Genomic DNA, 13,658 nt, shown 5'->3' with positions numbered 1-13,658 from the left:
GTCAAGCCAGGATGGGAGAGCAAAATCTGCCCCAGCTCCAGAACTCTTGCCTGTATACCAAGCTGGTCTTCTGGAACCATTAGAGTGTACCACTGCAGCCATCAATGCAACCCTGGGGTTCAGGGGCAGAGAGCCATCAGGCACAGGACGAGGTGCCACAGCTTTGCTTGAGAAGCCAAGGGGAAGCCAAAAGGAGGGCAGGGCTCAAAGAAATGTCCCCAGGTCTAAAGAAATAAACCACTGGGTGTGGGGTGTGTCTAGGTGGCTCCGTCGGTCAAGTATCTGACTTCGGCTCAGGTCATGATCTCATGGTTTGTGGGTTCGAGCCCCACTTCGGGCTCTGTGCTGACAGCTCAGCACTTCTTCTGAATCAGCTGATTCTCAGATTCAGCTCAGCAAAGAATCCTGCTTTGGATTCTGTATCTCCTTCTCTCTCTGTCCCTCCCCCACTTGTGCCCTGTCTCCTCTCTCTCTCTCTCTCAAAAATAAAGAAACATTAAAAACACTAAAAAAGAAAAGAAAAAGAAATAAACCACTGGGCAAAGAGGAAGTCAAGGGGCTCCTGGGTGGCTCAGTTGGTTAAGAGTTGGTCCAACTCTTAGTTTTGGCTCAGGACATGATCTCACAGTTCATGGGTTTGAGCCCCGAGTCCGGTTCTGCACTGACAACATACAGCCTTCTTGGGATTCTCTTTCTACCCCTCCCCTGCTCACATGTTCTCACTCTCTCTGTCAAAATAAATACACATTTTTATAAAGGTCCCGGGAAGCGGGGGGTGGGGGAAAGCCAGGCTGAATCCCTGGGGCCTTCTGCCTATCTAGGTAACCAAGCCCTTCACCGGCCCCCCAAATCTCTGATCTTATCAATATCCCCTCTTGCCTTCCAGGATCAGGGAGTGCCCTATGACAGGGCCCAGGAATGTTCAAGCTAAAGGGCATGAAGCCATCCTCACTGGGGTGTTCAGAGGCCCTGGAGAGGGCATGCCCCCAATACCCATGGGCTGCAGCCAGGCACCAACTCTGCCTGCGAAGGGTGGTGGTGACGAGACCCCAGAGGGGCTGCAGAAATGCACAGAGCCAGGCGCACAGAGACAAAGGCAGAGCAGACGGGGCCGCATGGGACAGGAAGAACGCCAGGTGAGAGTGAGCTTCAGAAGGCAAGGATTCTGCCGGCCCAGGACCTGAGGGTTCGGGCTCACTGGGTCCTGGGGAAAATAGGGCCAGCTGCAGAAACTCAATCTAGCAGACCTCGCTCTGTTGAGGACCACAGGAAGATGAACTCTGACTCTCGACACAGTCAGGGGGAGACATACTCAAACACAAAGCAGGATGATGGGGCCGCACAGCATTGCTGGACTCGGGGAGCGGCAGGAACGAGTTCTAGAGGGAGCGCACAGCACCCTGGGGTCTGCAGAGAATACACGGGTGGGGGCTCAGCCGGCTAGCCTGAAGTAGCCGTCACCCAAACCCCAGTTCACCTCTGAAGCAATTCCCCGTTTATGAGCTGTCGCGTGCTGAAAGCCACAGTAAGGGGGATGGCATCAGGAAAAAATGTACAAAGAAGGTTGGGTCTACATGGAGCCTGGCCAGCCACCAACACTCACAGATTTCCCCTCCATCTGTGGGGACAAGTCTGTGCCTCAAGCTGTGTGTGCGGGAGAGTGGGAGGGAGCCTCCTCTCTCTGTGACCCTGGGCCACAGGACCCACACAGCAGCCTGATGGAGGCTCTGAGAGGGCTCTGCACAGTTACCCATTTCACTTTCTGCCCCCTAAAGGAGAAATGGTAGGCTGCAGGGGTGATGGGGAAATGGGAGCCATCCGGCTCTGGGCACGCAGCCCTGTGGAGCATTTCAAGTGTCTGTTCTTACGAAGAGGGGGAATCTTGAGTTCCATTCGGAGAAGCAGTCTGGCTTCGGCTGTTCCCTGCTGGCAGAAGGGGACAGGGGGCCGTGATGGCATACAGATGATGAGGGGCCAATCTAACCCCTCTCCTTTGACTCTCCACTTCCTGTGAGGCCTGATACTAATCTGGTTTCCCAGCTGTTTTTCCTTCCAGGAATAGATGGCTCTGTCCAGCACACCTCGGCTCACATCTTGACAGCAATGCCTGTGAGAGGCCCTGAGCAAAAACCACCCAGCAAATCCATTCCCAGAGTCTTGACTCACGGAAATGCGGAGATAATGAATGTTTGGGTTTTTTAAGCAATGGATATTGGGGTACTTTGTCATGGAGCGATTGGTAATTAATACATACCCAGGTTGCCTCCACAGTTAGGTGATATACAGCTGGTCTCAATTCTGAGACCATTTCTCAACATTAAAAATTGTGAAGAGGGGCATCTGGGAGGCCCAGTCAGTTGCACATCTGATTTCAGCTCAGGGCACAATCTCACGGTTCATGAGTTCGAGCCCCACGACACGCTCACTGCTGTCAGCACAGAGCCCACTTCAGATCCTCTGTCACCCTCTCTCTCTCTCTGCCCCACCCCAGCTCACACTCTGTCCCTCAGAAATAAATATTTAAAAATTAAAAATTAAAAAAAAATGTTAAGAAACTACAGTTCAGTAAAGAATTTTGATAGATTCAAGCCATACTCATGACCCATTAAACTGCAAAATCTGGAATTGTCCCAAGTTAACCTAAGGACGGCCCAGGCTATTCATGAAAATGCTTCAGCTGCAGAGCAAATGGTTTTCTTTCATATGCATTTGTGTATAATACCATACATAATATATAGAAAATTCTCATTATCCTGCCTTTTACAATTTTCCTTTAGATTTTATTATGATTTTAATTCCAAAATTGCCAGTCTCACCACATTTTATAAATTGCTCCCTGCCCTTATTATTTTGTATTACAGACTTTTTCTCTATAGTTAAATATGTTATTTGGTAATGATGAGCATCTGTTATATCCTTGCTGATGGCGTTAAGCCACACGATGAAGTCAGTAATTTGTTTTCATTATGTTTTTAAAGTTGTGTTCTTTTTTTTCTTAAGTTTATTTATTTTGAGAGGGGAGGGGCAGAGAGAGGGAGAGAGAGAATCCGAAGCAGGCTCCACACTGTCAGAGCAGAGCCCAATGCAGGGTTTGATCTCATGAACTGTGAGACCATGACCTGAGCCGAAATCATGAGCCGGACACCCAACTGACGGCACCCCCAGTTTTTTCCTTTTTTTTCTCTATCAAAGTTTTCCAGAAGAACACGCCTCATTTGGAAAACACGAGAGAGGAAGCCCAGAAGGAACTACGAGCAAAGCATGGGTTTTGGAGTCAGTAAGACCCAGCCTGGATCCTGGTTCCACCACTGATGATCCTTAATCACTACGGCTGCAGTTTCCTCATCTGTACAACATAAGGGATAACAGTAATACAGCTCTGAGAGGGGGCTTGTAAAACTGAGAACTAATGTATGAGAAGCACCCGGCACACAGAAAGCACTCCCACTGATATGACAAAAGGAATGATGGAGGGAAGGAAAAAAGGAAGGAAGGGAGGAAAGGAGAGAAGGAAGAAGGAAGGAAGGAAACAAGGAATAGAGGAAGGGAAGAAGGGTGGGAGGGAGGAAGTGAGGAAGGAAGAAAGGAAGGGAGGGAGGGAAGAAGGGAGGGAGAGGGAGGAGATGAAAAGAGTAAAAACGACTCAGAAACATTAGAAAACACATGTAGGGAACTTCTATTTCTGGGATGACACACCCACTGACGAAAAATCTAGAAAAGCAAGAGAAAATATTTAAAAGCAGCTTCTTGGAGACACAAGAAGACAGAGAGGAACTACAGAGCAGGCTCGGAGAGCGTGGAGGCCCATGGAATGAAGTTTAATGTTTGCCTGGACTAATTGTCTCCTTAGGGTGTTTTCAAATTCCAGAGAGATGACGGAAAGGCCGAGAGACTGAGCAGAGTTTCTGTCTGCCTCACGGGGCGAGAGGAACAGGAGTTGTCAAGAGCGGGGTCCTTCTGAGCCCCAAACTTTGGGGTCGGAACCCTAAGGGGTTGCTCCTCGGGAACAAGTGAACCATGATGAAACACAGTTCCTCAGGGCACTGCAGCTCAACCTTGCATAACCCCAGTCCCTAACATTATGACTATCCCAGATCACTAGTCACCTCAAGCACCTGGCAGAAGCAAATGGAGATCTTTTTGCAGGAAGGTATCATCCCAGGGCTGCACTAAGAAGCAAAATAACAACTCTGTGCCTGCTGTTTATAAGAGACGCAGCAGGGCGCCTGGGTGGCTTAGTCGGTTAAGCGTCCGACTTTCGCTTAGGTCATGATCTCGTGGTTCGTGGGTTCGAGCCCCGCGTCGGGCTCTGGGCTGACAGCTAGCTCAGAGACTGGAGCCTGTTTCAGTCTGTGACTCCCTCTCTCTCTGACCCTCCCCTGCTCACGCTGTCTCTCTCTCTCTCTCTCCTAGAAATAAATAAAACATTAAAAAAAAAAAAAAAAGAGACGCAGCACAATTAGGATGTAAAGAAACAGAAAGACCAGGGTCCCTGGGTGGCTCAGTCGGTTGAGCATCCGACTTCGGCTCAGGTCATGATCTCATGGTTGGTGGCTTCAAGCCCCAGGTCCGGCTCGCTGCTGTCAGCATAGAGCCTGTCTGGGGATCCTCTGTCTCTCTCTCTCTCTCTGCGCCTCCTCAACTCGTGCTCTCAACAATAAATTCACATTTAAGAAAAAATAAATAAAGAAAGAAAGAAAGAAAGAAAGAAAGAAAGAAAGAAAGAAAGAAAGAGAAAGACTGACAGAAATAAGATGGAAAAAGATACATCAGGGAATTCACTGTTCACCAGAAGAAAGCTGTGTAGTGATGTTAATGTCAGGAAAAGTACACTTTATCTCCACTAGAAATAAAGAGTAGGCTTCATAATAATTAAACTTTCAGTTCATTACCAAGATAATAATTCTAAATGTGTATGCTCTTAATATTGCTTCAAAGTATATAAAGAAAAAACTGACAACTATAATGACAAACAGACAAATGTACAACAATAGTAGGAATTTTAACACACCTCTCCTGGTAACTGATAGAACGAATAGGGGGAAAAGATCAGAAAGATGTAGAATGTTTGAACAACAGGGCGCCTGGGTGGCTCAGTTGGTTAAGCGTCCAACTTCAGCTCAGGTCATGATCTCACAGTTTGCGGTGGGCCCTGTGCTGACAGCTCGGAGCCTGGAGCCTGCTTCAGATTCTGTGTCGCCCTCTCCCTCTGCCCCTCTCCCACTCATGGTCTGTCTCTCTCCATCTCTCAAAAATAAACATTGAAAAAAATTAAAAAAAGAATATTTGAACAATATAATTAGCAAACTTGACCCAAACCTGACACATACAAAAATACTATGCCCAACTACTGCAGAACTTTGCTTTTTCTTTTTCTTTTTTAAAATTTATTTATTTTTGAGACACAGAGAGATAGAGCATGAGCAGGCGTAGGGGCAGAAAGAGAGACACACACACAGAATCTGAAGCAGGTTCCAGGCTCCGAGCTGTCAGCACAGAGCCTGATGTGGGGGCTCGAACTCATGAACCACAAGATCATGACCTGAGCTGGAGTCGGACGCTTAACCGAATAAGCCACCCAGGCGACCCCACAAGTACACACAGAACATTGAGAAAAAGTGACTATACCCTGAGCCACCAAAGAACGGAAAAGATGCAGAGTATATTCTCAGACCAAAATGTAGAATAAAGAACAAGAGGGGTGCCTGAGTGGCTCAGGTGGCTGAGCATCTGACTCTTCTTTCAGCTCAGTTCATGATCCCAGAGTCATGGGATCAAGCCCCATATCGGGCTTTGCACTGAGCATGGATCCTGCTTGAGATTCTCTCTCTCTCTCTCTCTCTCTCTCTCTCTCTCTCTCTGTCTATGCCCCCCCACCTTCTGAGCCTCTCCCCCACTCACTAGCTCTCTCTCAAAATAAATAAATATAGATAGATAGATAGATAGATAGACAAAATATAAAATTAAAAAGAATAAAAATATTACCAGAAAATCCCAGTATTTGTAAATTAAGAAATATGCTTCCAAATAATCTAAAGACTTGAGAAAGCAGGACTATGAACATTAGAAACTATTTTGAACTAAGTGACAAAGAAAAAACTACACGTCTCAGGCAACAACAGATGCTGGCCAGGACACAGAGAAAGAGAATCTGTTTTGCACTGCTGGTGGGAATGCAAACTGGTGCCGCCACTCTGGAAAACAGTATGGAGGCTCCTCAAGAAATTTGAAATAGAGCTACCCTGTGACCCAGCAATTGTGCTACTAGGTACTTATCCAAGGGATACGGGTGTGCTATTCTGAAGGGAAGTGTGCACCCCAATGTTTATACAGCACTATCAATAATAGCCAAAGTATGGCAAGAGCCCAAATGTTCATCAATGGATGAATCGATAAAGAAGATGTGGTATATATACATATTGCTCTTATACTGAGCAATTGAGTATACTCAGCAATCAAAAATGAAATCTTGCCATTTGCAACAATGTGGATGGAACTGAGGGTATCAGGCTAAGCAAAATTAGTCAGAGAAAGACAAATATCATATGACTTTACATATATAAGAACTTTAAGACACAAAACAGATGAACATAAGGGAAGGGAAGCAAAAATAATTTTTAAAAAACAGGAAGGGGGACAAAAACATGAAAGACTCTTAAATATGGAGAACAAACAGGATTACTAGACGGGTTGTGGGAGGGGGGATTGGCTAAACGGGTAAGGGGCATTAAGGGATCTACTCCTGAAATCACTGTACACTATATGCTAACTAATTTGGATGTAAATTTAAAAAATATAGTAAATAAAATATTTTTAAAAGTTCAGCCTCAGAAGGACAAAAAAAAAGAAGATAGAAGAAAACTACATGTCAAACTGAGTATCAGCAATCTTGATCCTCCTGAAAGAGACACAGGTATCTGCTTTGTGATAAGTCACTGAACTACACGTTATTTGGGGCAATGCTTTCCTGTGGGTGTGTTATATTTCATGATAAGAATTTTTTGAAAAAAATGGGGCTCCTGGGTGGCTCAGTCAGTTAAGTGTTAGACTTCGCCTCAGGTCATGATCTCACAGTTTGCAAGTTCGAGGCCCCTGTTGAGGTCTGTGCTGACAGCTCAGAGCCTGGAGCCTGCTTCGGATTCTGTGTCCCCCCTCTCTCTGCCCCTCCCCTGCTCACACCCTCTGCCTGTCTCTCTATAAAAAAAAATAAATATTTTTGTGCTCGCTTCAGCAGCACATATACTAAAAAAATAAATATTTTTAAAAATTAAAAAATTTAATTTAGTTTAAAAAATAGAGCAGTGGGGCGCTTGGGTGGCTCAGTTGGTTGACAGTCAGGCTCTTGATTTCAGCTCAGGTCATGATCCCAGGGTCATGGGATCAAGCCCATGTCAGGGTCAGTGCTGAGGTTGGAGCCTGCTTGGGATTCTCCTTCTCTCTCTCTCTCTCTCTAATAAATTCTTAATTAAAAAAAAAATAGAGCAGAATTGGAAAAGAGGACAGGCCAGAAACTGAGAATTTCTCAACACTCCCAAGCGAAAGGAGCCCAGATGACAGAAGAGCCAACAAATGCTGAGGACCCTGGCCAGCAAATGATGGGCCCCGGAGAAGTAGTTGGAGGGGCCTCCCAGCCAAGTTCAGGAGCCATGTGTCCCCAGCTGAGGGCAGCGGGGCAAGCCAGGAGCAGCTGGCAGGGTCCCGGCAGCAGCCTCCAGCTCAGGGCCTCACGCACCCAGCCCAATGCGCTGAGCGCTAGCTGCTGTCCGTTCTACAGAACGTGCATTTGTCATCTCTGGAGGAGGTGGGTTGTGGGCCCAGTTTACATACACACTCCCCTCTCCTGAAGCCAGAGCACCTCCTTAGAAAACAGTATACGAGGGCCACCTGGGTGGCTCAGTCGGTTAAGCATCTGACTTCTGCTCAGGTCATGATCTCACAGTTCATGGGTTCGAGCCCCACGTCAGGCTCTGTGCTGACAGCTCAGACCTTGCAGCCTGTTTCCGATTCTGTATCTCCTTCTCTCTGACCCTCCCCTGTTCACGCTGTCTCTCTCTCTCTCAGAAAAAAAAAAAATAAATAAATAAATAAAAAGAAGAAGACATTGTACCATCAACTCTTGTTACTCAAACACGCCTTTTCTTGAGGGACCAGGCGCTGTACCCATGTGCACGTGAGCGCACACACACACACACACAATACATAAACCTCACCACATACTATACACTACTCTCCCTGAAAGGAATTTTGGTGAAAACAATTTTATCTGTTTCTAACTCCAGAGATCCTGGGGGCGCCTGGGAGGCTCAGTTGGCTAAGCGTCTGACTCAGTTTCAGCTCAGGTCATGATCTCATAGTTCATGAGGTCGAGCTCCACATCGGGCTTGGCACTAGCTGTGCAGAGCCTGCTTGGGATTTCTCTCTCACTCTCTCTCTCTGCCCCTCCCCAGCTTGTTCTCTCTCTCTCCCTCTCTATCTCTCTCTCCCCTCCCCAAAATAAATAAATAAATAAACATTTAAAGATTACAATTCCAGTGATCCTGCAGAATTAGCTCCCTTCAAATGTGTGTGCTCAGGCAACCGTCAGCAAGGCAGCACCTACATCTGGTTCTCCCAGGACAAAGCCCTCTGCTGAAGGCCAGGACTGCCTGCCTTGCGGGTAAAGGGCCAGTGAACCGAGGAAAACTTAGCAAAGACCTTCCTGTTAAGAGAGTTCATGCTGGCTACGAAGCTGACTAAATCCCCAGCTTCCAAACCTGTCTGGTCATTAAAATCCTTCTGTGGCTTCTTAAAATTACAGATTTCCAGGCTCCACCCTCGACCTCTGAAGATCCTAGGAATCTGTGTTTTTAACAGACTCTCCAGGTGCCTCTGATAAGTGACCAGCTCTGGGAACCCCTAATACGAATCTCGGTTCATGACCAGACAAGCACACATCACTCCGTGTATGAAGAGAATCAGCAGCCTGAAAAAGGGACAGTGCCCGTCAAGGAAATAGAATTTAAGCAGGAAACAGTAGAGGACTTTCCAGTGTCAATCTGTGTCCTCAGAGAGATCTGAGAGGAGACTGCATACATTAGGAGCAGGTGGCTCTCCAGCCTATGAGGTTCCTGCCTGCTGCTGTACACTCAGGTCACAGTCACTGGTTCCAGTAGAAACCTTCCCAGATAACGATCCGACCCAGCCCCGAGGCCACGGCGGGGTGAGGGGGATCCACTCCCTGCTGGTCTGACACTCCCCAACTTCCCAGATCTGTCAGGATGATTAATTCAATAGAAGACTATAGACTAATACTATGAAATAGTCATACTGTACCAGTAAGGAAAAGAACTGGATTATAGAACCATACGTACAATATGGTCTCAATTCTTTTAAAATTAAATACACCCCTATAAACACACACACACACACACACACACACAAGTCTGGAAGGATATAGACCAAAATGGTGACTCACAAAGATAAATGTCTTTTCTAAGGAATCAGAGTGCAGGTGATTTTTCACTTTGTTCTTTTCCCTAAAGTTTCAGCAATGAAACCATCTTACAGTGATAGGAGGGGAAAAACACAATGAAATTTTTTTTTAACTTTTTTTAAATGTTTCTTTTTTAATTTTTTTTAATGTTTATTTAGTTTTGAGAGAGAGAGAGACAGAGTGTGAGCGGGGGATGGTCAGAGAGAGACACACACACACAGAATCCAAAGCAGGCTCCAGGCTCTGAGCCATCAGCACAGAGCCCGACATGGGGCTCGAACCCACATGATCGTGAGATCATGACCTGAGCTGAAGTCGGCCGCTCAACCGACTGAGCCACCCAGGCACCCCAATATTTTTTTACTTTTAAATCAGCACCCAGCTAAGATCACCGGGCCTCACAGCTCCTTGACACTTTCCTGACGACCCAGGATCCGCGAATTCAGGTCTTCCCGGAAACCTCCCTGGTCTGGTAGACTTCCGCATCCCGGTGGGGTTTGTTGGAATTGGGGAGATTAAATGAGATAAAGCCCTTGACACAAGGCACGGCACATGGGAAGTGCTGGATAGATGGTGGCTATTTCACTACCTCCATTGTTCCCTCCCCCCACCAGACCCATAAATTCCAGGATGCCAGACCACAGGCCAGCTCTAGGGGCAAAGCCACTGCTTTTCTATCATAACTCTGCTCCTAGAGAAAAAGAGTTTGTAAGGAAACAAGCGTGCTGATGCAGGTAAGCCTGAGACTAGGAGAGCCAGAAGCCTGGGGGGGGGGGNGGTGTTCTGTCCATGAAACCTGGGCAAAGTCCAGTATGTTGCAGTAACTACCCCAACCTTTAAAAGAGAACTTAGAAAGTCCTGGACAAGCTCTCAGAAGGCTTGAGCTCAGGTACTGGTCTGGCTCACTGGGAGACCTTCCTCTCTCTGGATTTCAAGTCTCCACAGAGGAAATACCCCCACAGATACCCACTCTCCACAGAACCCCAGTGAGGAAACGCAGAGCTGTGAAGGGCTGTGTTCCTGGGAAGGGCTGTTACCTCTCCTGCGGCTCCCTGGGATTTGCCCAGCCTGTTCGGGCACTGCTGCCCCGCTGTTATTTGGGGGAACCCAGTCCTGCCAGCTAGGAGGTTGGGGGCAGGGGCCTGCTCCTCAAGCCCCCAGGGCAGCCCCGTGACCCTCCTGAGAGCCAGGTCACTCCTGAGGAAGAGAATTCTCCCATCTCTGCTGAGGGTCTGACATCCACTGGAGCAGTCACACTGCAGCTTGCCAGGCGAGCCCGCAAGGAGCCAAGGCCCCGGGGGGACCTGGCACCTGTCCTGTCCCCAGGCCAAAGGGAAGAGGATGCAGGAGACCTTGAGACGGAGTAACAAGACCCTGATTTAACCCTGAGCTGTTGGCTACTGGCAAACTCTAGTGGAGCAAATCGGGTCTCTGAAAGATGAACCGGGGCGTGATGATTCCAGCCGAGCAAGACACAACCAACCGCACTTGGCACCACTGGCCAGGCAGCAGGTGGTACCCCGGGGCTTGCTCAGCCTGAGTCTGTGTGGCCCCGAGCCCCTCCTGGGCACCCAAAGGAGGAAGTGGCCAGAGGAGGTACCCGCTGCTGCCAGCCGCGCCTATCACGGGGTGGGGGAATACCTCTCGGGGCGCAGGGCGCAGGGCGCAGCAGCCAGGGCAGGGCAGCCAGCAGTCCCGGGCACTTACCGAACGTGGTGAGGTAGAACGACAGGTCCGGGTGGGCACGCCAGCTCCCGAGGGAGACGCGGTGCAGCGAGCGCTCCATGGCGGCCCTGCTTCCGCCTGCCAGGAGCGCCTGTAACCCGAGGCGTCTGTGTTGCTCCCCAGTTACCGAGGCAGCAGGTTCACCCGCCCCCGCCCCGCGCCAGAGTCCGGGAGGCGGGAGCGGCGGGCCGGCCGCGCGTTTGAATGGACCGGCGCGCCGGGCGCTGATTGGCCCGCGCGGGTTTGAATGGGGAGCTTTCCACCTGACCCATCAGACGCCGGCCCCAGGGGAGGCGGCGCTGGCGCCTCAACAGCGAGGGCAGAGCGGCCACAGGTGCGGCCCGGGTGGCCGCCCTCCGAGCTCCCCACGGCAGTCCTCCGCGAGGAGCCAGCAGGACTGGGCGGCCCCACCAGGACTCCTAGCTCCAGGACCGCTCCGGGATGCAAGTGCCAGCGCCATGCGAGGCCCGCGGCCCCCTGGCGTGTCCACGCAGGCGGGCTTGGCCTGCTCGCCCAGATCCCCCAGGCCGGCAATTAGCCAGGTTTGTAACATGCTTTGAAGCTCAGGCCTGTAATCACCGGACCCGAGCAAGGGCAAAGGAGCATCCCCGGTGCAGTGGGGTTTGGAAAAGTGCTCTCCATACTCGGAGCCGCCTCTTCCCAAAATCTGCCCTATCTGCCCCTTGAGCCTCCTCTTGGATGAGAGCAGCCTGGCACAGGTCCAGACCAAAGCAGCTTGCTCCAGCCAGCCTCACAGCCCTCCATCTGCAGCCTGGTGCCCTGGAACAGGCACACAGGCCCCCAGTAGTATCTAGGGGACAGAAACACACAGTATGCCCAGGGGGTAGGCGCTTTCCATCGCCAGAGCCGGGTACCAGGAGGCAGAGCTGGAAGGAAGGTCAGTCCCTGCACCGCTTTGTCAGCAAACATTCATAGAACACCTCCTGGGAACAGTTTCACACCAAGACATCTGCTCTGCAAATCTCTGACTGTTGCTGCTGTGGGAGGGAAAGCTGCTGGTCTTATGTAAACCTAAAAATGGGAGGTGTTGGAAGGTGCCAGATGGATATCTGTGGCTAGGGGATCCACTCAAGACAGGGTTGGAGGATACGCTAGAGAAAATGGGGAGAAGAGTTATATGTACTCAGTACCAGGCACCAGGGGCTGAGCGGGGCAATTTACACGCATCATCTCATTTCATCTTCACAGAAATCCTAGGAAGTGGTAGCTCCACTCTGCCAGGGATACATCTGACCCTCAGGCAGAGAGGGTGAGTGACTTGTTTAAGGTTGGCAGACCTGAAATTTGAACCCAGGCCTGCCCGCCTGAAAGGCCATCCTCTGTTCTTTGGCCTCCATGCCTGCCCATGGCCAACAGCAAGTGCAAGTTGCAGACTTGCCTTCTGAGGCAGGTAAGGAAACTTGAGGCCACAAGGGTCAGCTGGCTACCAACAGGGAGCAGAAACTAGAGAGGGAAGGAGCCCTGAAATCAAACTAGTGGTCAAGTGCAAATGAGTCACATAAAGGCCAGTGGATTGTTTGAAACCTGGCATTTTGTGAAGCCCTGCTCTGCCCTTGACCCAACCCCCACACCATAAGCACTGCCCATAGCAGGGGCAAGCCTACTCCCCTGGCCCCAACCAATGACAGATGGACTCACCTGCACCCTGGACTTGAGCGTGCCTGATTCTCCTCCTGGCTGGGGTAGTCTGAGTCCAGGCATCCTTTCTGGGCAGGGTGGTATGCTGGCCCTGCCCCTCCTTCCAGCCAGGGAACATGGGCAACCTCGGGCTCAAGCCACGGGATGCGGAAAGGACACCGAGACTGCAGGTGTTACAGACCTGCAGGAACAAGACGGGAGCATGAGTTAGGCATAACCTGAGGATGCCCCCTGAGAGTGTTCTTTCCCAGTAGGAATTAGAAAACATGGCGTTCTAGAGCCAGGGCAAAGGAGGGTCCACAGGGAAGGGGAGATGATGTGCCCCAGATGACAGTGGCCCCTTCACAGCTCTGCCAGGGACCACTGAGCAAAGCACAGGTGTACCCTCAGGAGAGGGGGGCAGGGATCCAGAAGAACAGGACAGCGTTGCACTATCTGAATGTGGCCTGGGGGTAAAGACTGATGCCCACACTGGTGCTTCACCCCCACTCTGGATACAGGCCCACTCAGCAGCTACCCTGTTCTGTTGGGAAAACCCAATGCCATTCTGATCCTGATCTGATCCCTCTAGTGGCACCATCTCCGCCACCTTAACCATCAACGGTAAGGCCCCTTAGTAGAAGACTGGACACTTCCTTCTCTTAAAGGAGGAGGTCACTCTTTTTTCAGGAGAGGGAGGACAGAAGTGAGTGGGAGCCTGGCCCGTGGCACTTCAAGAGAAACTGGGCCTATTTACCCACACTCTGTCCAAAGGGGCGCCTGGGTGGCTCAGTCAGCTGAGCATTTAACTTCGGCTCAGGTC

General features: G+C 50.0%; 1 protein-coding gene across 1 annotated transcript in view; it reads right to left on the bottom strand.

The window, feature by feature from the left end:
• LOC144236156 (regulator of G-protein signaling 3-like) overlaps positions 1–12,974 on the bottom strand; it is a 41,941-nt gene extending 28,967 nt beyond the window's left edge. Inside the window, exon 1 of the mRNA XM_077769767.1 lies at positions 12,857–12,974. Within this exon, the coding sequence (XP_077625893.1) occupies positions 12,857–12,974 (118 nt within the window). The remainder of the gene's footprint in view (positions 1–12,856) is intronic.
• Between the last annotated feature and the right edge of the window lie 684 nt (positions 12,975–13,658).

This window comes from Crocuta crocuta, unplaced genomic scaffold (genome assembly GCF_008692635.1).
Source record: "Crocuta crocuta isolate KB4526 unplaced genomic scaffold, BGI_CrCroc_1.0 scaffold95, whole genome shotgun sequence".
NCBI classification, from domain to species: domain Eukaryota; kingdom Metazoa; phylum Chordata; class Mammalia; order Carnivora; family Hyaenidae; genus Crocuta; species Crocuta crocuta.
This window is presented reverse-complemented; position numbering and strand designations above follow the sequence as displayed.